We start from the raw sequence: 26,614 nt of genomic DNA, 5'->3' as shown, positions 1-26,614 counted from the left end.
GCCGACATCTGCTTTGATCCAGTTTCTTTCATTTCTAACGGGGAGGGGGGAAAGTTAGGGACAACGCCGGCTGACCGGGATCTTCCACGTGGTCAGAGATCGATAATGCTCCTTGGGACATGACGGATGGAGCAATAAACCGTCTGATATACGCTCGGCGTGTCTGCAGCCATCTTTGGCTGTTTTAACCATTTCCCCCCGTTTTCATGCAGTTGGCGTAAGAGAATTGTTAGTCTGACCTCTACTAGGTGCACTCGTGACCCCGGAGAGGACCATGACCCCCCGGTTGTAAATTAGTAACCTGGCGGGTGACTTTGGTCTGATTTATTTAACCATCTAAGTCAGGACGTCTGTGTGGGAGCATGTGGTTTGGCTTTTATAATTAAATATATATATAAAAAGCTCTGTGGATGGGAAATTGTTAACCCACTAGGACCCATCTGTCCTCCGGAGCCCGGAGCCAGATCTGTTTCTGTGGCCTCAGCACTCATCCAGCTGAAAACGCGGACGCGCCTTCCGACGCCTCTTTTTTTTACGCGCTGATCCCGCAGGCATCCATCCCCCCCCCCCCCCCCCCCCCCCCCCCCCCCCCCCCCCAGGTCACAGATGAACTTTCTCCTGGAAAAGGACGTTTAGATCGCGGATGGAGGACATCGTTGCGTAATTAACTTCGCGCTGAGGAATCGAGGAGTTGCTCGTCGCGTCGGAGTGGCCCAACGTGGGCGGCGCGTCGGGGAGGGAGGCGCAGACCGCAGCGGCGGCGCGCTGGAGTCAGAGGCTGGACGTGAAGCGGCGGGGCACGGCGGGGAAGCTGCGGGAGCAAGCGCGCACCTAGACACGTTCTGCGTGCTGGGTCGGGGCCAAAATCGAAAGGGGAGCGTCCGTAGGATGGTGCGCGTCCTTCCGGAGGAGGGTTCGGTTCCCAGTAGCGCAAAGTGACTTCACTGGAGAGACCGTGCGGGGAGCTCATCACCTGCAGCCCGGCTGACACATCTGCGGTCCCGGACTCACCATCTGATGATCCCGCCGGATCCTTGATCCCTGAAATTACCCGGATCGCTCGGACCTGCTGTCGGGATCTGGCTGCGCGCCCTCGGCTGTTGACGGAAAGTGACAAATCCCAACAGAAAAGACAGTTTGCCCCCCCCCCCCTCACGGCTCTCCTGCCGCTGCGAGTTTGATTTCCACGCTTGTTCTGGACGGACTGTCCGCGGAGTGAGACCACATTAAAATACCGGAAAATTATGTAAAAGGGGGAAAAAATCCGGAGATGCGTCGCACACGCTTCAGCCTTCTCCAGGTGAGTCCTCCAGAGGCGCGCGCGTCCAATTAAAACAGCTGCATGTGATCAGCGTCATTCCCGCGGGTTCCAGATGACTTTTAATCGCGACGGGAGGGGGGGGAATTAACCCCGTCACCTCCCCTCAGATGTCACTTCGGACATTGTCTCAGTCTCGCAGCTATTTAAAGAAATATCTGCTCGGATGACGGATTAGAAGCGGGGCTGTAATCTGAGGGAGATTTAGCGTCAGCAATCTCCATCCTGTCAGTTTGGGAGTCTTTCTTGAAGAATCCCAGAGGAAATGATTCTCCTGCTGTCAGGAGGCTCAGATCCAGATCCTGTCAATGGGGGGGTGGGGGGGGGGGTGGATTTAAGACCGTGGAGATTAAAAAAATGTTCAACGTTCAGGGAAGTGACCAAATGTTCTCCGAGATGAGTCATCTGCTGCACCCCGACTGGATCTGATAGACGCACAAAAGTGTCGAAATATCCCAAAAATCCGCGTCTCCCGTCGTTTCCGGACCTTTTCCGCAAGCTCGGGTTTGAAAAATGGGACTCTGTCCCTCAGGATCACAAGATTCAAGAAATCTGGCTCCGGGTTTTTCCCACGACGACATCATCTTCATTGATAAATTCAAAGCTGAGCTGGTTCAGAACCCCCCCCCCCCCCCAATCCCCGCTGGACACCCGTCCAGGATCTGATCCGTCTCGCTTCTTGGAACGTCTTTCCGGTCCTTTTGAAAGCCAACAAACAGCAGAAGGCCAACAGCAAAGCTAGCATTAGCATCCTCAAAATGTTGCCGAGGGAGTTTCGCTGGGGGAAAATCACCCCCCCCCCCCAGTTTGTTATTGGCCAGGATGCATTAAACAGCTAATGTGAACCAGGGACGAAAGGACAGAGGCGCTGACCTCTGACCCCAGACAGAGAAAAGATGACATTTGAAAAGAGTAGCGTCAGGAGATTCGGGGGACCTGAGCGTCGGGGACAGCCGGGGTGGGGGCACTTCAGAGGGCACTTTGTTGGGTTTAAAGGGGGGGGGGGCACATTTGTCTACAGGAAGGAAACACTCGTGGCTGCTGCTGAGTCACTTAAAGAATTTATTGCTCTCGGTCCTGAGGCCGGGCATTTTAGAGGGTATTTTACCCTCCCCCCCACCCCCCCCCCCCCCCCACCCCCCCACCACCATCACAGAAGCCACTGGTGGGTTCCTCGTTACTATGGCCTCCTGCGTCGCAGCTCCCGGAGACGCCAACAGTGCGTTCCCTTGGATAAACATTCCATCTGCGGTGTTGACGCTCGTCATTATCCTAATTATTCCTGTATTCTCACGTTGGCAGAGGTTCTCCGGCGACACGCAGGAGCCGCCCCCTTTCTGGTTTGGACCCTCTCCAGCTGTTTGCTCAGGCGAGAGGAATCCGGTTGAGAAAATAGTGCAGATGAAACATTCACACGTGATGAGGTTTAATGGCAACCGGGGATCCTCGCCTGGGTCCTGTCCCGGCACAAACAAACACAAACGCCGTTTGGCCGACCTGCACAACAGCCGCGCCGGAGTTTCGTCTGAGCGTTATTTGAACTCTCCCTCCGCCGACTCGCCTGTAAATTGGGTTGACTTCACACATTCACACGCAGACACAATCCCCACCTCCTCGCACCCCTTTGTGTTTTATCGAAAAAAGCCTTTATCCGCAATCATGAAAGGGTGTGAAAAAGGGACGGGGAAATGATTCCAGGCTGCAAAGTGCTCTGAATTAGCATTCCGCCCGAGGCCAGAGCGGCGGCGCGCACTGTTCAAACGCTAGCATGAGCCTGGACTTTGATTCCCGGGTAACGTCTGACCTTTTCTCCGTGCAGGTGTGCGCCCTCGTGAGCCTGCTGCCGCCCGGCTCCTTAGCCAACCTGACGTGCGAGGCTCTGCTCATGCTATCGGGGAACGTTTCGCGTAAGTAGAAGACAAAACGCAGCTGCGACGCGCGAATCCCCCGAACAACGTTTCACTCTTAAGACACTCGGGAGGACGGATTGATTTTCAGTCTCCTCCACTTGGTGCCCGCTGAATGTCAAACTTTAGCCTCCCGGCGGACCTCTCAGATGCCGGTTGTTGGTTATTATTACTACACACGCCCAGAAAACACACACAAACAAGCGTGCACACGGATATCCTCGTTGGTAATTAAAGCGCACTGCTAACTGCGTCCTTTGTGCGCTGTGATGACACGATTGCGCAATTCGTTGCATCAGGCGTTAGCAGGAATTGTGCGCTGCTGTTTGCGAAGGTTCCATGTTTTCATTTACAATTAATTGTCACTCCTACGCTGTCATGGCGGCGGTGGCGCCTTTTAGGCCCAAGCAAACAGCAGCGCTTCCATCTCCGTTGGGTTCAATTAAAGTCACCCCCCTCCATGTTGAGGTGTCAGGACGCTGATTAGAAGACCACCGGAAACGTGTTAGCCTGCAGCGCGTAACCTCCTTATTTCCGCCCTTCATCCAAATCTTGTAGTTATGGTAGAAGTAGCGCGCTGACCCCCCCACCGGGGGGCACGTCTCTGGTCATATTTGCGAGGGAGTGGCCGGTTATTGCCTGGGGAAAGGTCTGTCGCCGCTGTTTACCGTTGCCCTTTATTGGTCACCTCTTGTAGCCGTTAAGAGGAATGTAATGGGGGTTTTTGCTAACGCGCGAAGGTTCCTGACCGTCGTCTCCTTCCTGATTGCAGTTCAGTCTCTGGCTGCCGCCTGGAACCAGAGCCTGATGAACGCCACCAGCACGTGGAGCGGTGAGTGGTGATAACTACCCCCCCCCCCCTTCCGCTGAGATCCGCGAAACAACACCAATGCTTCTGAATGGATGTGCTCATTATCTAAACACAAGTAGAGCATGAACAGAGGAATTCGCCAGCATGACATGATTTACGCTCAACATCTGCTTTAGGTTCTGGTTCAACGCCTGGTCAGACGCGTATATCTGCCTTTTGATGGTTAGAGTCCCTCGACCATCGTAGCTAATCCACAACTGGCCGGCGGTTAATCCGATCAAACAGCTGTAATATTAATCTGATGTTTCTGACTGTTTCTAATTATGCGTTTAACGTTGCGAAATGTGCGACAGTTTGGGCGTTTTGTAGGAGCCTGTAAGCTCGGACGCTCGGCGTTTTGTACGATTTTTTTTTAATTCTGAGCTGCTCGAGACAAGAGATGAAAACACGCGTCGCATTTTTTTTTTTTTTTTTTGTTGAAAAACCCTCTGTTGAAGATCATTTCAAGGTTTAACCGTGTCAAAAACAAATGAGCTGAGAGGAAAATCAACAACTTTTGTGTAAAAACCCAAAAGAACGGAGCAGTTGTCAGTAGCTAATTAAACCACGCTGTTCTAATTACCGCCCAAAAATCCAATTAATCAAAAACACTGAGCAACCGAGCCATGAGGACGAACCCGGTGCTTGGTGCCGTGTTTAGGCCCGACAGCGTAAACTCCGAGGACGCTCGTCCCTGCTGGCGCAGCAGCTGGAACGATGAGCGATGCGGGTTTGATTTGAACCCAGATTAGAGGAGGAACATCAAAGACGAAAAAACAATGCTGGAAATAGACTTGGCACGGCGCTGCCGAAGACGCCGCTCGGCGCGGGAGCAACCGCTGAGGAGCGCGCTCGCCGTCGCCGCGCTCCTGCTCGGGAGCATTGTCGGGATTTCACCGCGGCTAAATGTGGTCCGGAACGTTCCCAGGAATGTGTGTGAGTGTGTCCTTTCTGCCCAGGCTCCGGACTCTACTGCGAGACCTCCATCGACGGCATCGGCACCTGCTGGCCCCGGAGCGCCGCCGGTCACATGGTGTCGCGACCCTGCCCGGAGATGTTCTACGGCGTTCGGTACAACACCACCAGTAAGTGCGACGCCGGCAGCTCCTGCCAGAGAGAACAATAGATTCAAAACAAGATTTAATTTACCCCCAAAGGGCGGATCGTGTTTGCGTATTTGTGAAATTAGCATGGGCGAATAAATTAGCCGGAGAGGCGGCAGCAGGTTTACACAACGCGGGAATGAAGAGAATAAATCAGCGTTAGAAGAAAGGACGCGCACCCCCCTCCCCTAACCACCCACCCCACCGATGAAAAATGGTATTTGTGTCAGGACGTAAATGGAGGGAGAAAAACGAGGACGGGCTGTGGAGGGAGGCCCCGATCGAAGGCGTCTCTGAAGGCAACGAGAGTTTGGGGGCGAGACGCGGCCTCAGATTTGAAGTCGCACCGACAGCGAGACGATATTTATCCTCCGCGGGAAGAATCCTCAGAATGTTCCGTATTTTTAGCAGCTCTGGTGGGAAAAGCGAAGGCTGCTGCTCGTGCTTCCACCAGCATCGTTCGTCTGGGGAGGGTCGATCGCGCTGGTCGCTACCCGACGCTCGGCGTGCTCGGTCTGACCACACCCACAAGCAGGTTTAAGTCACCTGAACGTCCGATTGATAACGACGAGAATCGGTCAATAAACGTGATTCAGGGGGGTTGATTTTGCTTGTGGTCGTGAGGGAAACTGAGTCGACACCATCAGGGAACTTTAGGAGATAAAAGCAAATGTGTTTCTTGGTAGTTTTGGATCCACAACCCCCACAGGAGCTCGAGGAGCTGAGCACAGCCAGCTGGATCGGGCTCATGAACGGACAGGATGAGGGATTAACGTAATCTCATAATAATCGCTATTCACGCAGCCTAAAAACACGACGCCTGTCAGCTGATGTCCACAGCAAAAGTTCTAACAGGAACAGCGCAGGTCCCAACAGGAACAGCGCAGGTCCCGACAGGAACAGCGCAGGTCCCGACAGGAACAGCGCAGGTCCCAACAGGAACAGCACAGGTTATAACAGGAACAGCGCAGGTCCCAGCAGGAACAGCGCAGGTCCCAACAGGAACAGCGCAGGTCCCAACAGGAACAGCGCAGGTTACAACAGGAACAGCGCAGGTCCCAACAGGAACAGCGCAGGTTACAACAGGAACAGCGCAGGTCCCAACAGGAACAGCGCAGGTTACAACAGGAACAGCGCAGGTCCCAACAGGAACAGCGCAGGTCCCAACAGGAACAGCACAGGTCATAACAGGAACAGTGCAGGTTCCAACAGGAACAGCGCAGGTCCCAGCAGGAACAGCGCAGGTCCCAGCAGGAACAGCGCAGGTTACAACAGGAACAGCGCAGGTCCCAACAGGAACAGCGCAGGTCCCAGCAGGAACAGCGCAGGTCCCAGCAGGAACAGCGCAGGTCCCAGCAGGAACAGCGCAGGTTACAACAGGAACAGCGCAGGTCCCAGCAGGAACAGCGCAGGTCCCAACAGGAACAGCGCAGGTCCCAACAGGAACAGCGCAGGTTACAACAGGAACAGCACAGGTCCCAACAGGAACAGCACAGGTCCCAACAGGAACAGCAAAGGTTCCAACAGGAACAGCAAAGGTTCCAAGTTCCTGAAGTTAGAACCTTTGAAGGCTGAACATCCAGGCAGGCAGTCGTATGTGAATCACGCTCCGACGATTTTCCTGGATTAAGAAGACACAAAGAAGAAACGTGCCTGATGAGTCAAGCGAAGAGCTCGCTGGTGTTTCTGTTCCAAAATAAAACCGCTTCATCTTGGAAGGCGACGATAGCTCATCTTCATCGGTGCGAGTCCTGCGCCGCTTCGGCTCTGACTCACGTCAGCACAAGGACGTTTCTTTCACTGTCAGGTTCTTCAACAATCGGCACCGTTTATCACTGAAAGCAACATTTTCTCAGCCTTGGCTAATGCGCCACACTTGGGGATAATCTATTCCACACATAATTGTCGGTTAGCAACAGCTACCGCGGAGCTAAATAAACCAGTCACACTCGAAATCGAGAGGCCTGACGTGCATAGATCATAATTGGCACGTATGGCGTTCGCTGTCGCTGATCGAGTAGCGTCACGACATCAAATTGTCGGATGTATCATCAGCTGCTAGCGTCGCCCGGTGACATTATCCGAGTCTGACAAGCCCATCTCTGGCTTTGACAGACGTTTGTGCAGAAACCGAGCGAAATCGGCGGCCTTTGCGAGTCAACGATCAGAACCGTAGGCGCCGCTAACGGGGCAGGAATCGATGTTCCTGTGGCTCAGGAAGTTGAGGGAAACGTTGCTGGTTCAAGTCTCAGGCTCGATCACGCAAGGTCCTGCTCCACGGGTCCTCAGAAGAGTCTTTCTGGGCTCTTTTGAAGTTCTACCTCAACGTTCTTCATTCTTTTGTGATTTCGCTTTTCAAGGTTCCTCAGACAGGTTTTTTTTTTCTGTGAATTTGAGTCTTTGAGGAACAATAAGTCAGGATTTGCAAGAACATTCTAAAGTCATCAAAACGCTGCTGTCCTTTAAACACAAGGTTTCAGAAGCACTCAGAAGTACTTGGAGTGTGTGTGTGTGTGTGTGTGTATGTGTGTGTGTGTGTGCGTGTGTGTGTGTGTGTGTGTGTGTGTTTGTTTCGGCAGTGATAAGTGGTTTTCGGTGCTGAGTTTGTTATTAAAAGCCTGAGCGGATGAAACCGTGGACCCGCGGGGACGTTACCTCGGCTCTGCCGGGATCAGGAACCTTCCTGCGGTCCGCTCCTGGCAGGAAGATGGACTGAGGCAGAGCGGAGGGAGCGGGCGTGGCTCCGCTGTGGGTGAGATGGCGTGAGGTTGACCTGGACCCGTTATCCTCCTCCTCCTGACACACAAAACTTTATTAACAGCAGGGGATTTACAGCAGGCAGGTTAAAGGTGAAAGCCGGGGCAGCTACAATCTTTGTGAGTGATGAACGTGCCGTAGGGGGGTTATAAATAAACCGCCAGTGCCGGCGCCGCCGCCGCCGCCGTCAACGCTGAACCATCCGCTGTGTGAAACAACAGCACGATGAAGCTGTGCTGCTCTGAAACAGCTGCGCTGTCATCAATAGCGTGTCAGACTCTAAACTATTAGCCCACTAATGACAGTTTGGGTCAAATTAACATTTCTAATATTTACACATTAGGAGCTAATGACATCCCATAAACTTGAATAATGAAATCGTGTTTCACACGTGTGGCGTATTATTTCTCCCTTTAATGACCTGTTTCATGTTGATGTTCTGCTATCGCTAATGTGTGATGCTAAAGCTAACGATGCAGAGGATAATTACCGTCAAACTTTGCTGCATTATTGTTTCCCGTTTCCTTAAAAAAATACTTTTTTTGGCAGCAGAATATCTAAAATTATCAGCCATTTGCTACATTTATGTAAAAACTCTCTTATCTTTTCACGCAATGATCAAAAACTGACTGGCCGCCTTTAATCGAACTAATTAGAGCCGTCAACGTGTGCTAATCATGCAAATCGGCATAGGCCCGTCTGTGTAGCCCATAATAAGTGTGTTGTTCAGCATATGGGCGCTGAGGGATGACAGACATCCAGGGGGCGCTGTCCACACCACTCAGCTGCTGATTGGTGACATCCGCCCGTGGCGCCGTGCGCCCTCCTCGGCGTCTCTGACTCAGCTATCCTTGTCGCCCATTGTGCATTTGTCCACCCGGAACCCCCAACCTTGACCCCCCCCCCACCGTCACTCCCCGGAGGCTGCGTTTCTGTGGGTTTTGTGCATGTGGAGGAGCGCACGTGTGGGGAGGCTCATCGCCAGTTGCTGCGAGGGATGTGGGGGTCATTTAGAGTCGTTCTGCTCCCGCTGGCAGAGAACGCACCCCCGCTGATGAGCTTTTTCTCAAATATGCACTCGTGCTGAACAGATGATGCGATAATAATTTTCCGGTCTTTCGGAAGTTTGGGCGGCGTGAATCTGCGACGCCGCTGCGGCGTTTTCGCGTGTTCGCTACAGGGGAACATTTATTTCCAGTCACGTTTGGCCCGCGGCCTCAGGGTTTATTCGGCCATATTTGCATTCACTTGAGACCAAAGCAAGTCACGTGCGCGCTCTCCTCACGTAACGCACGACAATTACACTCCAGAGTTTGAACGCCGGCGCGCCCGGATGAAACTAGCAGGGTTAGCTTAGCTTCTTTAACTGCAGGAACTCGGAGGTCGATCTACGACTTAAACCAGCGGTGCGTTCAGGGACATCAGCCCTGTCGGACGATCTGCCGTCGTCTCCACAAGATGGTGGGAAAGAGTAAACAAGAAAACACGTCATTGTCGCTGCAGCCGTTAGACGTTTTTAAGTGGTTTGTTGGTGGAAGAGAATGAAGGTTTTCTGCTCTTCGTCCGTAAACGCGGCTATAAAATGAGACCGCGCCTAAGTAGTATAGTTATATATAACGTCAACGTGACAAAATAAAGGTCATTATATTTAAACGAGCTTTAGCGGCGGTCATAAAGCCTCCGCGCTGGCACGCGTGTGAGGTTCTCACCGATTACCCGACAGTAAAAAGAAAAATGGAGTTTAAAGCAGCAGGAGCTGGAGGACCGGATGAGACCAGCTTCCACCTGCAGCAGAGGCGCCATCGGAGGCAGAACCGGCTCTGTGGCGCTTCCTCCCGCGGATGTTGTCTCCTAATTACAGCTCTGCTAGCTGCAGAGGAGGAGCCGCTGATCCGCCGGCTCTCTGCTAAGCAACCGTGACTAAATTTGGGTCAGCGTGTTTGCGTGCGCAGGGGTGGACAAATAAGACACGTTTCTCTGAGGGGGACCCAGCTGCGGGCTGGAGGACTCCAGCGGGTCCGTCCCAGCTGCTGGTTTGGTCCTGAGAACAATGGTGGACCCCTGAGCCCCCGATCCAGGCCCAGGGTGCTGAACGGTCCTCCGCCGCGCCTACCTGGGCGCCGTTAACAGAACTGCTGGCAGATCACCAGTTTGGCTGCACTTCCGAAATTAAATCAGGAGTTATTTTAGGGAACTTAAGCCGGTGACCCGCGTGGCCCAGGTTTTATGATGCTTTCAGAGGATCACTGCAGGAGAATGTTAATAAAGGCGCTCCACTGCGGTACGAGTCCAGATACAGCAGAGAGCTGCAGGACGAGTGGAGCCTCAACGCCTGGTTCTGAGCAGGTACCCGGGGGTCTGGGAGGGCCGTCCCCCCTGGGACACGTCCTGACAGCCTTTCCAGGCCGGCTCCAAACACGTGTCCCATCCAGTTAGTGGGAACTCTTCAGATTCTGGGAATTTATCGCGAACAAGAAGGAAAAACCGACTTGTTTTTAAGCAAGTGGAGGGATTACACGAGGAATTAAAGGTGGGGAAATGCTGGTGGACGACGTACGGAGGCGAACGTCAATAAACGGCGTCAACACGAGCTACAGTAAAGATAAACGTTAGCGGTGGCGTGCTGGCAGACACAAGGGATTGTGGGAAACGATGTCCCCTAATTATGTGCAGTGTCCTTCTCTCAACCGCTGGTGAATCCAGCCGCTAACAAGCGCCGCTAACGATCCTGGCCATCTGTGTGACGGCAGGAAGTCGCAGACCGGAAACACGTGACATCGCAGCGCTAAACGCTAACGAGGCGGCTTCGCCGGGGCTCCGAACAACCTTCTGTGAGCACAACGAGCATCGACAGATGACTTAACTTAAGAAAACGTCTTCAAAGCCATTGTGACGGAGCGTGAGGACAGCCATAAATCCTCTGTAGTCCGGTGCCAGGAAGAATTTAGCTCCGATCTGAAGGCTGCAGCGAGAATTCCTTTAAGCTTTGGGCTTAAACTTTTGCTCAGAGACATAAATGTGCCCTTTCAAAATAAAGCCACCTAATTGCTTTGACTGTGGGATAAACCGGGTGAATTTCCCAGCCCGATTGGACCCAAGGAGTTGGGCTAAAGAGCCAAGACGTCCCACATCCATTATTGAAGGCGGCGCCGCTGAACTTTCACTCTTAGCTTCTGACGTTGACACAGTCCTCCACTGATTTTAAAGCCCACCTGGACGCTGCAGTCGGGGTTTCAGGACGATCACATGGTAACGCTGATGGGGGGTGACAGTCCCCTTACACCATCAACATGCTATTTTTAGACGGCTCATTGCACATTTTTGCCCCCAGGCGACCCAATTGCACTCCGTCGCTTATCCTCCCCGAAATTTCTCATTATCCAAACAAGCGTTCCGGGTTATCAGCCAGCATCTCCGTCCTGATGACGAGGATGGTGTTTATTTATCCCCAGCGCTGGGGGATTAAATCTGCAAGGAGGATTAAAACATCCATTTGGTGTCATTATGTCAATGAGCAAATTACAGAAAGAGACTAAATCATCTCTTAAACGGTTGGATGCGGCCTCGTTTCGCGCCCTGATGTCTGAAGCAAAAAGCCCCAAAAATCCGCTAGCTAGCTCGCTGGCGTGAGAGTCTAATGCTGAGTCATGTCGAAATGTAAATATGAGACGGGACAATAACAGAACACGTAATTAGATGGGATTAGAATGATTAAAACTAAGTGACCGGCTGCTGCATGTGGCTAAAAATGAGCGACGATAGCTCCGAATGACGATTGTAGCTACCAGCTAACGTTATTCAAGAAACTTCCCTTTTCCTTCAAATGGGAACTCCGGAGCTGTGTTGGCTCTCTGGAAACCGCTCAGCTGTCACTGGGAACGGTGTCCGAGGACCTGAATCCACCGGCTTCCGGGTTGCCGCGTGCGCTGTCCTAATTAGGCGGCCATTAACTGGCTGATGCACCCGTACGTGCTCGCGCTGCTGATTCCGAAGCCGGACCGGGCCGAGCTAATGTGAGCTGCGCGTTTTTGCTAAACGACCCCGGAGTGTCGCCGCCTCCCCGTCGCCTCCTGCTGCCAGCACTTCTGACGGACTCATTTCTTTCACCTTCATCGTGTCCTGTTTGATCTCCCCGTTTCCTTCATCTCCCAGTGATAAATGTGACGTGACAAAATGTGAAATTTGTTACAGATTATGTTATTTCTGTCCTGCCGGCGCGTCTGCGGGGCTCGGCTGGAAAATTACAATTTCCACCGTCACTTACCGAAGGCCTGCCGGCGACACCCCCCGCCGCCAGAGCGCTGGAGGTTTTCCATCAGGCTTCTGCCCCGTCTCGGATCTTTCTATCGCTATCAGACTCAAACGCTTACGATTTCCATTTAGCTAGCGCCCGCCGTAATTAAACATTTATGTGAAGCCCATTTCTCTCTGCAGTTCAGGTTTTTCTGGCTCCGAGGTGATGAAGCGCAGACCGGACAGGAAATCTGGGCTGAATGTGACATGAGAAAAAAAAAAAAAAAAAGCTAACGACAGCACACGTGTGAAAAATCGCAGCTCATCAGGCCTCCGCTAATGATATCCCCCCATTAGCCTGGAAAGCGGGAAAGGTCACAGCGCTGCGAGGACTCAGACGAAAACCTTATTCATCCTCTTCTCTCTCTGTTTGCAGATAACGTTTATAGGAAATGCCTGGCGAACGGCACGTGGGCGCTGAAGGGGAATTACTCCATGTGCAAGGCCATACTCCACGAGGAGGTGAGTGTTGGCGAGCGGCGGCGGCGGCGGCGCTTCGGCCGTGCGCTTATTTATTGTAAAATATGGATTCGGTGCCGGTTGTGGCTGCAGGCTCAGAGGGACGTTAAGAGTCAACGAAAGGGTAAAAATATCCCAGCTTTCTGTGCAAATCGGCCGCCAGCGTCGCCGCGGAAACACAATGGCTGTTTTGCATTGCATACATGCAGCTTTAATGGCCTCTCACACACACACACAGACACACACACACACACACCTCGAATTTGGGTTGATGCAAAGGAAAAGGCGCCGTTTGCCCCGACCGACTCGACCTAAAGGCGAACCCTGGCTGCTCCGGCTGCTTCCGCTGTCCCCGACTTTTATTTCCCAACCGCCGCTAATTTTAGACGACAGCACACGTTTAGACGTGGATTCAAAGCTCGTCTTCCTCGCTGCTTCCTTATCACTTCAATAATTAGCTGATTAGCTGCGACTCAAATAACAAATGAAGCTCTTTGGCCTCTATTTCTTTGGTTTAATATCCCCAAAGTCCCAGTGACCTTCGGTAATCTAAACAGTCAATTTAGCTTTAGTTGTAAACTCCCTCTTACCAGGAAGAAACCTTGAGCAGGACCCACCTGGTGATGGACCGCCGGGTTTCCACAATGTGACGAACATGGTTGTTGTAAAGTTGTTGAGCTTTTGTGGATCTTTGTCACAGGTTTTTACAGTTCCTGAAGCACGGATATTGATTTTCGCCCCTGCGAAGCGGGTTGCTGCGATTAGCTTCCTTTCGAGTCAGCCGGTATGTTGTCACTGATCCGGGCTCGCTGTTGCTGAGGTCACCTTGTATGGTGCTGCAGTCGGAGCTGGGTTAGCTTAGCATAGCGCCTGGAATGTGTGGGAAAGGACGAGCTTGTCCGAAGAGACCGCGTGAGTTGGGCGTCCAGTTTAAAGTAGAGCCAGAATACTCCTGATTTCGTGGGCGGTGGGAGCTCGGTCCGTTGGGGACCGGGCTGAGCTGCGGAGGGTTGGAGGTTCAAGCCCCAAAGCTGGCAAAACATGGAATGTGTTCTGGCCCCTTCCCCCTACTACCGCAGCACTGCCCTTGAGCAAGGCTTCAAACCTACAAATGCCCTCTCCTCGGCTTCAGACGCTCTTTTTCCAGCGTTTCAGGGGTGCGATCAATCCCTGCCGGAGCCGAGCGTAGCCCGCCTGACCTTTAAATAAAAGCGTTTGATTCTTCCCTCCCTTCCTCTCGCGGTGGGAGGAATCACCAGCGTGACGGACGCTGTCGAAAACGAGCGTAGGAGGCAGCACCTGGGTAAGGTTGGGGCTTCACCGAGGCGGATATTCACGGGTGCCACCGGGGAGAGAGGCTGCGGATCAAAAGCTGATCAGAAAGTTTGTTTAAAGGGGGGGGAAATTCTCTTTTTGCTGGAAGGTTCTCAGAGTGAGATAAGTGTCTTTGTTTGAGGGAAGAGAGTGAGTCAGAGTTGGTTCCTTCAGCCCACACGTTCTGTTGAACCTGAGGCTAGTGGTGGGCGGGTCTTAGAACACACACACATACACACACACACACACACACACACACCGGCTCTGATGGGCCACAGGAGCCTGATTCATGCTTTCGCAGGAACATTTGCTCATGTGCTCGTCGATCATTCGCCGCCGACACGATCCCGACTCTCCGCCGGGAGACGAATCCGCGTCGCTCACTGGGAAAATGTGAAAATGGGTTTGAGGGAGGGGAGACAATGACAGGACGCGTGGGATCCAGAATATATACAGGCTGGCTCGCTTAGCGTGTGCGTTAATAACACCCGTGTGGCCCCCCAGAGAGCGCGTGTTGCTATTTATAGTCTTGGATTTTACCTGTTTTCGGTGGGACTGAAATTTGATTCTTTGATGCTTTGATTCAGCACCTTCACTGCGTTGAGATTTAAAAATCTGTACACTCGTTTTAATGTGTGTAAAAAGAAACTATGATAACGATGATTAGATCAAAATCATTTTTTAATCAACCTTTTTGTTCCTCTGCAGCCACCGTAGCTCCATTGCAATGAAAATTCAGTGGGTTCAGTGACAAATCAGGGGTTTGGGATCGCACCTTGAGAATCTGCTGATCACAGTGGGGGATTCTCGCTGTCCTGACCCAATTAAACCCAGATTAAACACATTTACTCTGGAGGAGACACATAAATCTATTCACAGCTCAGATTACTGCTGGTACACCGAGAAAATCCCATCGCCATGGCAATATGAACTGCTGACAATGACTCAAGAGGAGACGTGCTGGTACTGTATAAGTTCTGGTATTGTAGAGGTACTGGTACTGCAGAGGTTCTGGTACTGTAGAGGGACTGGTACTGTATAGGTTCTGGTACTGTAGAGGTGCTGGTACTGTAGAGGTACTGGTACTGTAGAGGTATTCGTACTGTAGAGGTTCTGGTACTGTAGAGGTACTGGTACTATATAGGTTCTGGTACTGTAGAGGTGCTGGTACTGTACAGGTGCTGGTACTGTAGAGGTATTCGTACTGTAGAGGTGCTGGTACTGTAGAGGTACTGGTACTGTAGAGGTATTCGTACTGTATAGGTTCTGGTACTGTAGAGGGACTGGTAATGTATAGCTTCTGGTACTGTAGAGGTATTCGTACTGTAGAGGTTCTGGTACTGTAGAGAGACTGGTACTGTATAGGTTCTGGTACTGTAGAGGTGCTGGTACTGTAGAGGTACTGGTACTGTAGAGGGACTGGTACTGTACAGGTGCTGGTACTGTAGAGGTGCTGGTACTGTAGAGGTGCTGGTACTGTACAGGTGCTGGTACTGTAGAGGTGCTGGTACTGTAGAGGTGCTGGTACTGTACAGGTGCTGGTACTGTAGAGGTGCTGGTACTGTAGAGGTGCTGGTACTGTACAGGTGCTGGTACTGTAGAGGTATTCGTACTGTAGAGGTATTCGTACTGTAGAGGTGCTGGTACTGTAGAGGTGCTGGTACTGTAGAGGTGCTGGTACTGTACAGGTGCTGGCACTGCAGAGGTTCTGGTATCAAGAGTTGATGACGAACAACAGGAGACAAAAGACCAAATAAAACAACCGAAGAGATGAAATAATCAGTGAGAACAAATGACTGAAAAAGATGAAAAACAATTACAAACTACAAAATTAAAGAAAATCCAAAATAAAAACTAAAAATACAAAAACCAAAGACGTAATAAAAGAGTAGCAAGAGAAAAATATGAGGGAAAGATGTAAAAATGTCCACAGACAGAGATGAGGACTTCAAAAAGAGACAAAGACAACAAAGAGATAGAAACAACAGAGATAAAGACAACAAAGATAAAGACAACAAAAAGACAAAGACAACAAAGAGATAAAAACAACAAAGAGATAAAGACAACAGAGACAAAGAAAAAAAAGAGATAAAAACAAAGAGACAAATACAACAAAGAGATAAAGACAACAAAGAGACCAATACAACAAATAGATAAAGACAACAAAGAGATAAAGACAACAAAGAGACAAAGAAAAAAAAGAGATAAAAACAGAGACAAAAACAACAAAGAGATAAAGACAACAAAGAGACAAAAACAACAAAGAGATAAAGACAACAAAGAGACAGAGACAACAAAGAGACAAAGACAACAAAGAGATGAAGAACATTAAAACAGGAACATGAAACGTGATTATTAACAAACACAAATATGTGAATGCAAACATCCTCCACAGGAACTTTAATACAGGAGGGGAGGTGGACAGGGGACAGGTGGGACGGGGGGGACAGGTGGGACGGGGGGGGGGGGGGGGGGTCGCCTCCTCCTCCGAACAGCCGTCCTAAACGATCCTAAACACCGGAGGACTCAGGGATGTTTTCCTCTCTGCAGAAAAAAGGGAAGATGCACTACCAGATCGCTGTCATCATCAACTTCCTGGGCCACTGCATCTCCATGGTGGCCCTGCTCGTCGCCTTCTTCCTCTTCCTGTGTCTGAGGTAAGTGGCGGCCTCGCCGCCGTGGTAATCCCAGAGACGTCCGTGACGTGACAGGAGCGTCAGATCCTCCGTTCAAAGCCCCTCATTCTCATTCCAAAGCAGTTTGGTCATGGGAGGGAACGCTTCCTATCTCAACCCCACAGACGTGAAAGGCTTTAGACATTAGCAATATTGATAAAAAAGAAAGAGAGGGAGAAAACTAGGGCACGTTTCCTGCCTACAAACGGGAATAATAAAGCCATCAGCGGGCTTCAGACAGAGGCCTGCTGGGACAGTCGGTGGAGGTGGAGGGAGGTTCTTCACACCCTCCAGGATCGATCACCCCGGGGGTGAGAAAAGCGTGAAAGGACACCGGGAGGTCCGATTAATAAACCTTTTACAGACCAGCGCTTATGCACTACCCGTGTTTGTGGACCGGTCGGGTGAGGAGGGGGGGAGAGGAGCTAAAAACCACACCGGGAGCGTCTGGTCCTGCCCTCTGCAAGACAGATGTAAAAGAATCTTAAGGAAATGACATATGAACCAACCAGGAAGTAGCAGGAAGTGGCGCTAGGCACTAGCATACACTCGCCGCGTGCTAACGTGTGCGATGGTTTGTGTAAAGTATCACATCAGGAAATGTGTGAGATGAAAAGAACTGACACAAAACAGGAAAATCTGGAATTTTCATCGCTTTTTTTAGGGTTTGTCAGTCAGATTCTGATCTTTTGTGTGTTGGACGATCAAAGAGGAACCCCGTCGCCGCTCTGATAATACAACCATAAAGGCCGCTGCCAGCGGCGCGTGAGAAAATAGTCCCTGGCTTTTCCTTTAAAAGCATGTCCGTGGGGCTCTTTTCTCTTAATTAGAACACGTCAGGCCTCGGCTAACCTGCCGGCAGGGCGCCACGGGCATCGAGGTCACAAGTAGAGATGAATATTCCTGTTGGAAAACATGGCGTTGCCTCGGTGACACCAGCGTCGGTGCTCCAGCATCACCGTGGGCCCGCTGACCACACGCTACTGCACGTGTCCCCAAACCCCAAATATCCTTTTTCTACTTCTTTACGACATTGTTGGTGTGTTTTAGTTCGCTCTTCGGTGCCGCCGCGTGTTTGAAATCTCCTGGCGAATTCATCTGCGTCTGCTGCGTCAGCACAAAGGCAGCACGACGGGCACCTATTAAAGATTGATGCACGCTTAAGCATACATCACGCCGCGTGTGTGTGTGTGTGTGTGTGTGTGTGTGTATGGGGGGGGTGTTAGCTGCAGAGTTGGTGTTTTTTGTCCACTCACTCGTCTATTTTCAGCCGTGGCTCTGAGGACATTAAGCAGACAGGTTTTAATTGTGCCCCCCAGCCAATTTATTTACAGGATTAAAGAGTTGAAGGGCAACAAACGGGTGCGTCCCATTATGTCCACATGTGTAGTTACCAGTTAGTTACGTCCTGCGATTTAGAAATAATTCCTGTTAATTTACCCGTCCATCTATCCTCTCTGTCCCAGTATAACCAGCCCATCTATCTCCTCTGTCCCAGTATAACCAGCCCATCTCTCCTTCTGCCCCAGTATAACCAGCCCATCTCTCCTCTCTGTCCCAGTATAACCAGTCCATCTATCCCCTCTGTCCCAGTATAACCAGCCCATCTCTCCCCTCTGTCCCAGTATAACCAGCCCATCTCTCCTTCTGCCCCAGTATAACCAGCCCATCTCTCCTCTCTGTCCCAGTATAACCAGTCCATCTATCCCCTCTGTCCCAGTATAACCAGCGCATCTCTCCTCTCTGTCCCAGTATAACCAGTCCATCTCTCCTCTGTCCCAGTATAACCAGCCAGTCTCTCCTCTCTGTCCCATTATAACCAGCGCATCTCTCCTCTCTGTCCCAGTATAACCAGTCCATCTCTCCTCTGTCCCAGTATAACCAGCCCGTCTCTCCTCTCTGTCCCATTATAACCAGCGCATCTCTCCTCTCTGTCCCAGTATAACCAGCGCATCTCTCCTCTCTGTCCCAGTATAACCAGTCCATCTCTCCTCTGTCCCAGTATAACCAGCCCGTCTCTCCTCTGTCCCAGTATAACCAGCGCATCTCTCCTCTCTGTCCCAGTATAACCAGTCCATCTCTCCTCTGTCCCAGTATAACCAGCCCGTCTCTCCTCTGTCCCAGTATAACCAGCCCATCTCTCCTCTGTCCCAGTATAACCAGCGCATCTCTCCTCTCTGTCCCAGTATAACCAGTCCATCTCTCCTCTGTCCCAGTATAACCAGCCCGTCTCTCCTCTGTCCCAGTATAACCAGCGCATCTCTCCTCTCTGTCCCAGTATAACCAGTCCATCTCTCCTCTGTCCCAGTATAACCAGCCCGTCTCTCCTCTCTGTCCCAGTATAACCAGCCCATCTCTCCTCTCTATCCCAGTATAACCAGCTCGTCTCTCCTCCGTCCCAGTATAACCAGCCCGTCTCTCATCTCTGTCCCAGTATAACCAGTCCATCTCTCCTCTCTGTCCCAGTATAACCAGTCCATCTCTCCTCTCTGTCCCAGTATAACCAGCCCATCTCTCCTCTCTGTCCCAGTATAACCAGCCCATCTCTCCTTCTGCCCCAGTATAACCAGTCCATCTCTCCTCTCTGTCCCAGTATAACCAGCCCATCTCTCCTCTCTGTCCCAGTATAACCAGTCCATCTCTCCTCTCTGTCCCAGTATAACCAGCCCATCTCTCCTCTCTGTCCCAGTATAACCAGCCCATCTCTCCTCTCTATCCCAGTATAACCAGCCCATCTCTCCTCCGTCCCAGTATAACCAGCCCATCTCTCCTCTCTATCCCAGTATAACCAGCTCGTCTCTCCTCCGTCCCAGTATAACCAGCCCATCTCTCCTTCTGCCCCAGTATAACCAGCCCATCTCTCCTCTCTATTTTAGTATAACCAGCCCGTCTCTCCTCCGTCCCAGTATAACCAGTCTGTCTCTGGTCTCCCAGGAGCATCCGCTGTCTGAGGAACATCATCCACTGGAACCTGATCACCGCCTTCATCCTGAGGAACGCCACCTGGTTCATCGTGCAGCTCACCATGAGTCCAGAGGTGCACGAGAGCAACGTGGTGAGACGATCCGCCACCTTCCCCGTCCACACGCGTCTCAGCTCATGCTTGTCTTTGCCGTCCTCGCGGTCCAAAGTCCGGGGTTCTGGCGGATGATCCTGGTTTGGTCTTGCAGGTGTGGTGCCGCCTGGTCACCGCCTCCTTCAACTACTTCCACTCCACCAACTTCTTCTGGATGTTCGGCGAGGGCTGCTACCTCCACACCGCCATCGTCCTCACCTACTCCACCGACAAGCTGCGCAAGTGGATGTTCATCTGCATCGGCTGGTGTGAGCGTCCTCGCGGCTGCGGCGTTAGCCAAAAGGGGACGGTCGTGGATTAGCTCCGCCCCCTGATGGTGCTGGGATTAGACATTGAGGGCCGAAAAAAAAGCGCTCTGATGCTAACTAACGCTAGAATTGGCGCTAATCCTCCTCCGAGTGGTTGTTTCGACCCCGGTAGCGACAGAAAGGAGGGCGTTAGATTCCAAACTGCTGGATTAGCTCCAGTCAGTTTGGCTTCGTCTCCTTTCAGGCTAAATAAACTGGAGGTTCGATGTGCCAACAATGGCGGCGGCGGCAGGCGACTCGAAGGCGCTGGCAGGATGTCCTCTGGCATCTGGGCGTGGACGTCGCTAACACCCCGTTTTCACACTGTCAAACCGCGCTACGCGCCGCTCAGATTAGGGCTGTTGTGCCAGCTGGATTGCATTTCCCCCCGGCGTGAAGACGCCGCGGCGGCGCGTCTCGGGGAAATAAACAAATAAACGCCATCCGAATTCATTCGCTTCCCTTAGCTGTGATTCAGGCTCCCCGGGAGCAGATTGATGCGGACAAATTGCATTTTTCTGACGCTCGGCGGCGGCGGGAGGGTTCGTTTTTCACCCCCGCTAATAACTCGCCGATGAAGTGGAAAGGTTCCAGAGACGTATGCGGGCGGCGTGGCAGCTGGCGAGGTCTGCGCGGTCCTCTTAGTGTCATTTAGATGTAAGTCAAGCCTGTTTGTCTGGCGAATTAGCCGCCCGTAAGTCACTGAGCCAGAAGATCTCTCCGCATTACCGTCAAAGGATGTCCAGCTCTCCATCTATCCACGGAGGAGGTGGCGCTTCCTGGCCTGCTGCTGCAGATCAGGGCCCCCCATCACCATCGGGGCTGACAGGGCTTGGCAGGCGCTGGTGCCACCTTGAAGATTAAAAAAGAAAAGCTCAGAGGGGGAGGGGGGGGCTGTCTGGAATATCCTGAGGGTGACTTTCCTCTCTTTTCCCGCTCAGGTATTCCGTTCCCCATCATCGTGGCGTGGGCCATCGGGAAGCTGTACTATGACAACGAAAAGTAAGGGAAAACACGTCCATCTTGGTCACATGACGGGCGGAAAAGGGAATAATTGCCGGGGCTGAAAATATCTGGTGGTCCTCGATGTGATTTGCATAATCTTCTGGGGACAATAATGGCCACAGGAACCAGTGAGATCCTGTTTGAGAAGATCCAGATCTTCCAGTGAATGAAGCTAGTATTCAGGGTTTCAGTAATCTCTCCCAACGGCTCTTCTTCGCTCGCAAAAATTAGCTTCAGCGCGCTAAAGAACAAGCGTTTTATTTTAATGAAGATTTGAATAGTTTTGTGTTTCTGACACGACTTTTATGTTGTGAAGTTGTGAGCCCCGACTCAGCAATATTAAACCACCGAGGAAGATTAATTAACAGTCCAACCTTTAGCTTGCATTAACATTAGCTTTAGCTAATGCTCTTGTTGCATTAGCTAATAACAATTAACGAACACTTATTGTAAATTACACACGCTGTTTTACGTGGGTGTCTGAAGGCAACGGGACTTTTTAAGGCGGCGTGTCTCCCGTTTTGAGGAGGCTTAAGGAGCCGCCGCCTGGGACCCGCGCCGACCCCGACGTGCACCGTGCACGTGTCGGCGCGCGGTGCAACACCTTTGGCTGTTATTTCTCTGCTAATTTTAGAGCGATCGATCAGAGAAGGCTGCCAATACAAACAATGGCACGAGGATATTTGACCTTTGAATGATGTTTCTTCAAAGGCTGATGCCAGATGGGGGAGAACGCACAGAACAGGCCCACAGAACCTTTGATAGAACCGGTTAAAGTCTTCTGAAATGTCTTCTTGAACCTCTGAAACTCAGGTGCTGGTTTGGGAAACGGGCCGGCGTCTACACCGACTACATCTATCAAGGCCCCATGATCCTGGTGTTGGTGGTAAGTCTTCCTCTGTGGTGTTTGTCCTTGGGCGGCGGTGTTTTACATCCCGCCGCGCTCGTCTTTATGACTTTTTAAGCGGCTGACGGGGGTGAAATGTTGGAGCCTGTGCACATTTTTCACCTGAGCAGACAAGAATGTGGCGCTCTGACTCTTAAGCCCGCCCACGTGGAACTTTTAAATCTGCGGCGCCGCTCGTGCGAACCGACGCCTGAGAATCTGCAGCAGGTTTCCATCATCCTGTTTTGTACCAATCTGAGAGGTTGTCACGATGGAGGTCACCGGAGCTTTTCATGCCTTTTTTCCATTTTATCGCCACACAGTTGGAGCTTGTTTCCTGCTCTTTATTCAGGCGCTAAAAAACTACAAAACATGATCCCTTCTGAGCAACAACAATTGTTAGTTTATTTCTATGATTTTTGAAATGTTAAGGGGTTCATTTGTTCATTTGGCTTTGTTTGGAATCAATTTTAAACATATATTTGGCTAAGCTAGCTAAATTGTGGAGTCGTCCAGGGCTCATTTTAAGGCCCCGTTGGGCTCTTTACTGATTTATTTGCCGTTAAAAACAAACTCAGATTCTTTGGAGGCCATTCTAAACTCTATAAAGAGGCGTAAATGTCTGGAAGGAACCTCATATTAGCCTTTTTAAATAAACTTTGATTTTGATCTAATAGGCAATTAAAGGGCAGCTACGTTCTCCTTGGTGACGATCTGCTTTTAGCGCAACGGCTGGGAGTTAGCTTCACCGTGCTAACCGCGGCGCTGGCAACAGTCACGCTGCAGGGGACCGTCCGGGGACTCGGTTCTGGGCTGCTGAGCTCCCTCCTGGCTGCGTTCATCCGACGCTTCCCCTTCCTGAAGTTCTCGCTGTGGACATTTGGCCATTTTTCCGCCGTCAGGGAGCGACCTTCCCTCCCTGTCACAACCAGTCCGCTCCTCGTCCTCGCTAGCACAACTCCGGACGCCCAGACAGCTCCTGTCGACTCTCCCGCCGGCTGCTCGACCACCGTATCTTCGGTGTCGGTGACAGACCGGTGAACCTCGACGAGCTTCCGAAAACCGCCGACGTCAGCAGGGTTACGGGGAGGGCGGCCCAGTCCTGAAAGAGTGCCGTGCCTCTGCTCGGGCCAAGGTCGGGTCATCTGGCGCTGGAAAATATTCCTGCGGCTATTTTTGCCCGCGAGCTACATCAACGTCTCCCTGCTATCGATCTGGTGGGAACAGACTCCGACCAGCACTTTTAATCAAGAAATCGTCCGCCGTGTTTATAAATGATCAGCGAGGGGGACCGGCCTGAATTATCCCTCCGACACCCTGCCAACTCCTCGGCAGCACCCTGGAGTCGTCCCTCTTTAGAATAAATCTAAAATAATGTTTAAGCACCGCCGTTAATCGGGTGGATTGATTTTCTGACCTTTTGTTTCGTCCGGGCTTTTTATTTGGTGTGAAATTGGTTTTAGATTTGTCACAAAGTCAACTGAAAGTAAATTCTTTTTTTTTTTTCCCCCAGCAGCCAGAACAAAGAAACATATGACAAGTGGAAAAGAGTGGGCGGGGCTTAATCCCCTTTCTGGCTCTGTCTGTTTGGATCTGAGAGTTTTCCAAGAATTTTCCTCCAGTAGTTCCCCCCCCAATGGTGACGGACAACTGCAGGGATTAGAGATTGGAGCGGAGATTAGTGTAGATTAGATCGAATTACCGTAGTATCCTCCTTCCACTCCGGATTCGGATTACGCAATCCACGCACGTAAAGCCGCCGCGCTGCGGCGCTGTTCAGGTCGAATTGGTGACGTCGCTGCTCACGGTGCCCTCTGACCCTCAGATTAACTTCATCTTCCTCTTCAACATCGTGAGGATCCTGATGACCAAGCTGCGTGCCTCCACCACCTCGGAGACCATCCAGTACCGGTAGGTTAGCGTGTGTGTGTGTGTGTGTGTGTGCCCTCCCGTCACGCCGTTCCTCTCCACAGGAAAGCGGTGAAGGCCACGCTGGTCCTGCTGCCCCTCCTGGGCATCACCTACATGCTGTTCTTCGTCAACCCGGGCGAGGACGAGATCTCCCAGGTCGTCTTCATATATTTCAACTCCTTCCTGGAGTCCTTTCAGGTGCGTTGGCGCTTCATCCGTGCCGAGCCGGCGCGCCAAGCTGTCATTCCTGACGCTCCCTCCTCTTCCTCGCAGGGCTTCTTCGTCTCGGTGTTTTACTGCTTCCTGAACAGTGAGGTAAGCGCAGCTCTCCCCCCCCCCCCGGTTGCTTTGTTGCTTCTCTGAATTGAGCTGTAAAGCTGGAGGCATTCGTATTTAGGGCGCAATTAGGCCTTGTCATGTTCCGACATAAGTGACAAGGCTTTCTACGCTTTATGACAGTGTCAGCCTTCATTTGGTTCCGTGGAGAAATGAGGTGTGAAACCGTCCCAGAATAGCTCAGAAATATTAATATGCATGCGCGCAGAAACGCCGCCTGGTGCTTAATGCGCGGCGCGCCGCTGCTTAAGGTGGCGCGCACCACCGGGGCGCTAATAGACTTTTTTTTATTTGTTTTTGCTTTTCCCCACTTTTGCTCCGGTGTCGTGAGCTTTGACTCGGTTCGTTCTCCTGCTCGCCGCTCCATCCTGAGCCACGTGCGGGGTTGGTTCCCTACCCTGGGCGACCACCAGCCCGCCTCTGCTGAGCAGACTCGGGACATTTATCTTCTATTTAAGGTTTTGGATAATTCCGACGTTAATGATTCATACTTCCTTTGTTTTTCCCCTCCGCTCCAACTTCACTGAGGGTTCTTTCTGCTTGCGTTCGTAAATCTTCTCTTAATTGTCTCCAAATGTTTGCGCAGGGCTAACGGGAACGATGCGTTTTTAGAAGCGTCTGGGTCTCGTGGCGTTTGAATGTCAGGGAGGCGAGATTCTCCATCAGGGATTATTCCCCCGGAGGTCATGGCTGCTTCACAGTAATCTGGCCATCTGACTCTGGCTCTGAGCAGCTAACGCGGTTAAAAAGAGAAAAAAAAACACTTTGTGATGAAGTAAGAAGTCAGGGCAGCATTTGGGATGCCCCCGTTGTAATACCGCTGTGTGCCACTACAGGCGCCACCTTTGATGTTAATGCAAACCTCTCATATACGCGTTAACCTCGAATGTCTTCTTTCTTCAATCATTTGTCTGTTTATTTCATGAATAAAACAGCATATTTATCCTAGCTACATTTCCGGCTAACATCCAGGCTAATAGTTGCTTTATTGAAAATAATTACCATATTTTTCACCATTAAAAAAAATAACCTGATGAAGAAAATATGTTTTAAGGGCCATTAAATTTGCATCTGTACTCCATCATTTTCAAACTGACAACATTTGCTGTTCAAAGTTTCCATCGGTTCCTGCTAACGTCATTAAATTGGCACTAATAGCCAAATGAGTCCAGGAAATCGCATCGCTCGACCTTTTCAGCGTGATAATATGTCAAGTGTTGAGGTTTAATGGTGATAACAGACTGATGAATCAGATGAATCGGCTAACTTCCAAAGCTAGCCAGCAGTTAGCCCGGATGACGGATGAGGAGAAGTGCTGAAGACCCAGCAGGGCCTTTAATTAGCATGTGGATCTTGCAGAGTATTGATTTGGTGTTTTGTTTCTTGCTCCGAAAAAGCAGAAAAGCGGAGATGAGAAGTGATGAAACACCGAAGGTCACATTTCCAAAACTGAAAAACACTCAATGCTAAAATGTCCAGACAGGGTTCGTTTACTCTGGCCAAGAAAACACTCAAATATGGATTTGCTTGGAAAAGCCGGCGTTCCCGGCTTCTCCTCATTTCTCTTTAAGATATCAAAACAAATTCGTCAGTGTAAACAATTAAAAGGCCAGTGTTCCATTCAAAGCCTTGACTTGACACTCAATGCAAAAAATGATATTAGAAATTGTAAAACTAATGAAGTTAGCATGCTAATCCTCTAGCTGACGCGGGTCCCTGTTCAGATTAAGGTCGGTCGGACTGTAATCGGGTGTTCAGATGTCAAATTCCATCCCAAAATCACAGGAAAACGGAAAGTTCGGAAGTTCAGAACAAGAATTCCTCCGTGTTGACGCCACGGACGTTTGGAGGAAAAACAGGAAGATATAAATAAATGAGGATCTGCCCCAGAGGCTTCCTCGACTCGCTATACATCGGAACATTCCCGTAATGAATACGACAGATACGTTTATCTTCATCTGCAGTAAATTATTCATTTGTTTTTTTTATTTATGAGCTGCGATTATGGAATTTACGGTTAATTATTCATTCGGTCACCTGATCTTTGCCTCTCCTGGTGAAATCTTCCCGAGTCCATTATAGGAAAATGGTCATTTGTAGTATATTTGTGTTCTAACCTGAAATGGATTTTCCCATAAATCAACATAAAGCCCATATGAAACCAGGAGTGGATATTAGGACCCAAAGCGCAGCACCCTGACACTGATCCATCACCTGTCTACCAGGTGCGCTCGGCCGTGAGGAAGCGCTTCCACCGATGGCAGGAGCAGCACTCCATCCGGGCCCGGATGACCCAGGCCATGTCCATCCCCACTTCCCCTTCACGGGTCAGCTTCCACAGCATCAAGCAGTCCACCTCCCTATGAGAGCCGGGGGACGGGACGGACTCATCCGACTGCACCACCTCGCCGGAGCGGACTAAGACACCCTGGGATGA

At 51.1% G+C, this 26,614-nt stretch overlaps 1 protein-coding gene across 1 annotated transcript; it reads left to right on the top strand.

The window, feature by feature from the left end:
• Positions 1-941: 941 nt before the first annotated feature.
• Positions 942-26,614, top strand: crhr1 (corticotropin releasing hormone receptor 1). Its single transcript, XM_011609227.2, has 14 exons — positions 942-1,300; positions 3,138-3,225; positions 3,998-4,057; positions 5,035-5,160; positions 12,605-12,690; positions 16,552-16,658; positions 19,611-19,731; positions 19,847-20,000; positions 20,981-21,041; positions 21,858-21,930; positions 23,756-23,841; positions 23,904-24,039; positions 24,115-24,156; positions 26,403-26,614. The coding sequence occupies exons 1-14, from the start codon at positions 1,271-1,273 to the stop codon at positions 26,541-26,543; spliced, it is 1,311 nt and encodes a 436-aa protein (XP_011607529.2). The 5' UTR covers positions 942-1,270; the 3' UTR covers positions 26,544-26,614.

This window comes from Takifugu rubripes, chromosome 1 (assembly GCF_901000725.2).
Source record: "Takifugu rubripes chromosome 1, fTakRub1.2, whole genome shotgun sequence".
NCBI classification, from domain to species: Eukaryota; Metazoa; Chordata; class Actinopteri; order Tetraodontiformes; family Tetraodontidae; genus Takifugu; species Takifugu rubripes.
This window is presented reverse-complemented; position numbering and strand designations above follow the sequence as displayed.

Bases quoted from the DNA above. Each gene is read 5' to 3' on its own strand.
- crhr1 (XM_011609227.2), top strand. From the start codon at position 1,271: ATGCGTCGCACACGCTTCAGCCTTCTCCAG. The intron at 5,161-12,604 runs GTAAGTGCGACG...CTCTGTTTGCAG, and splicing joins CGTTCGGTACAACACCACCA to ATAACGTTTATAGGAAATGC. The intron at 20,001-20,980 runs GTGAGCGTCCTC...TTTCCCGCTCAG, and splicing joins GTTCATCTGCATCGGCTGGT to GTATTCCGTTCCCCATCATC.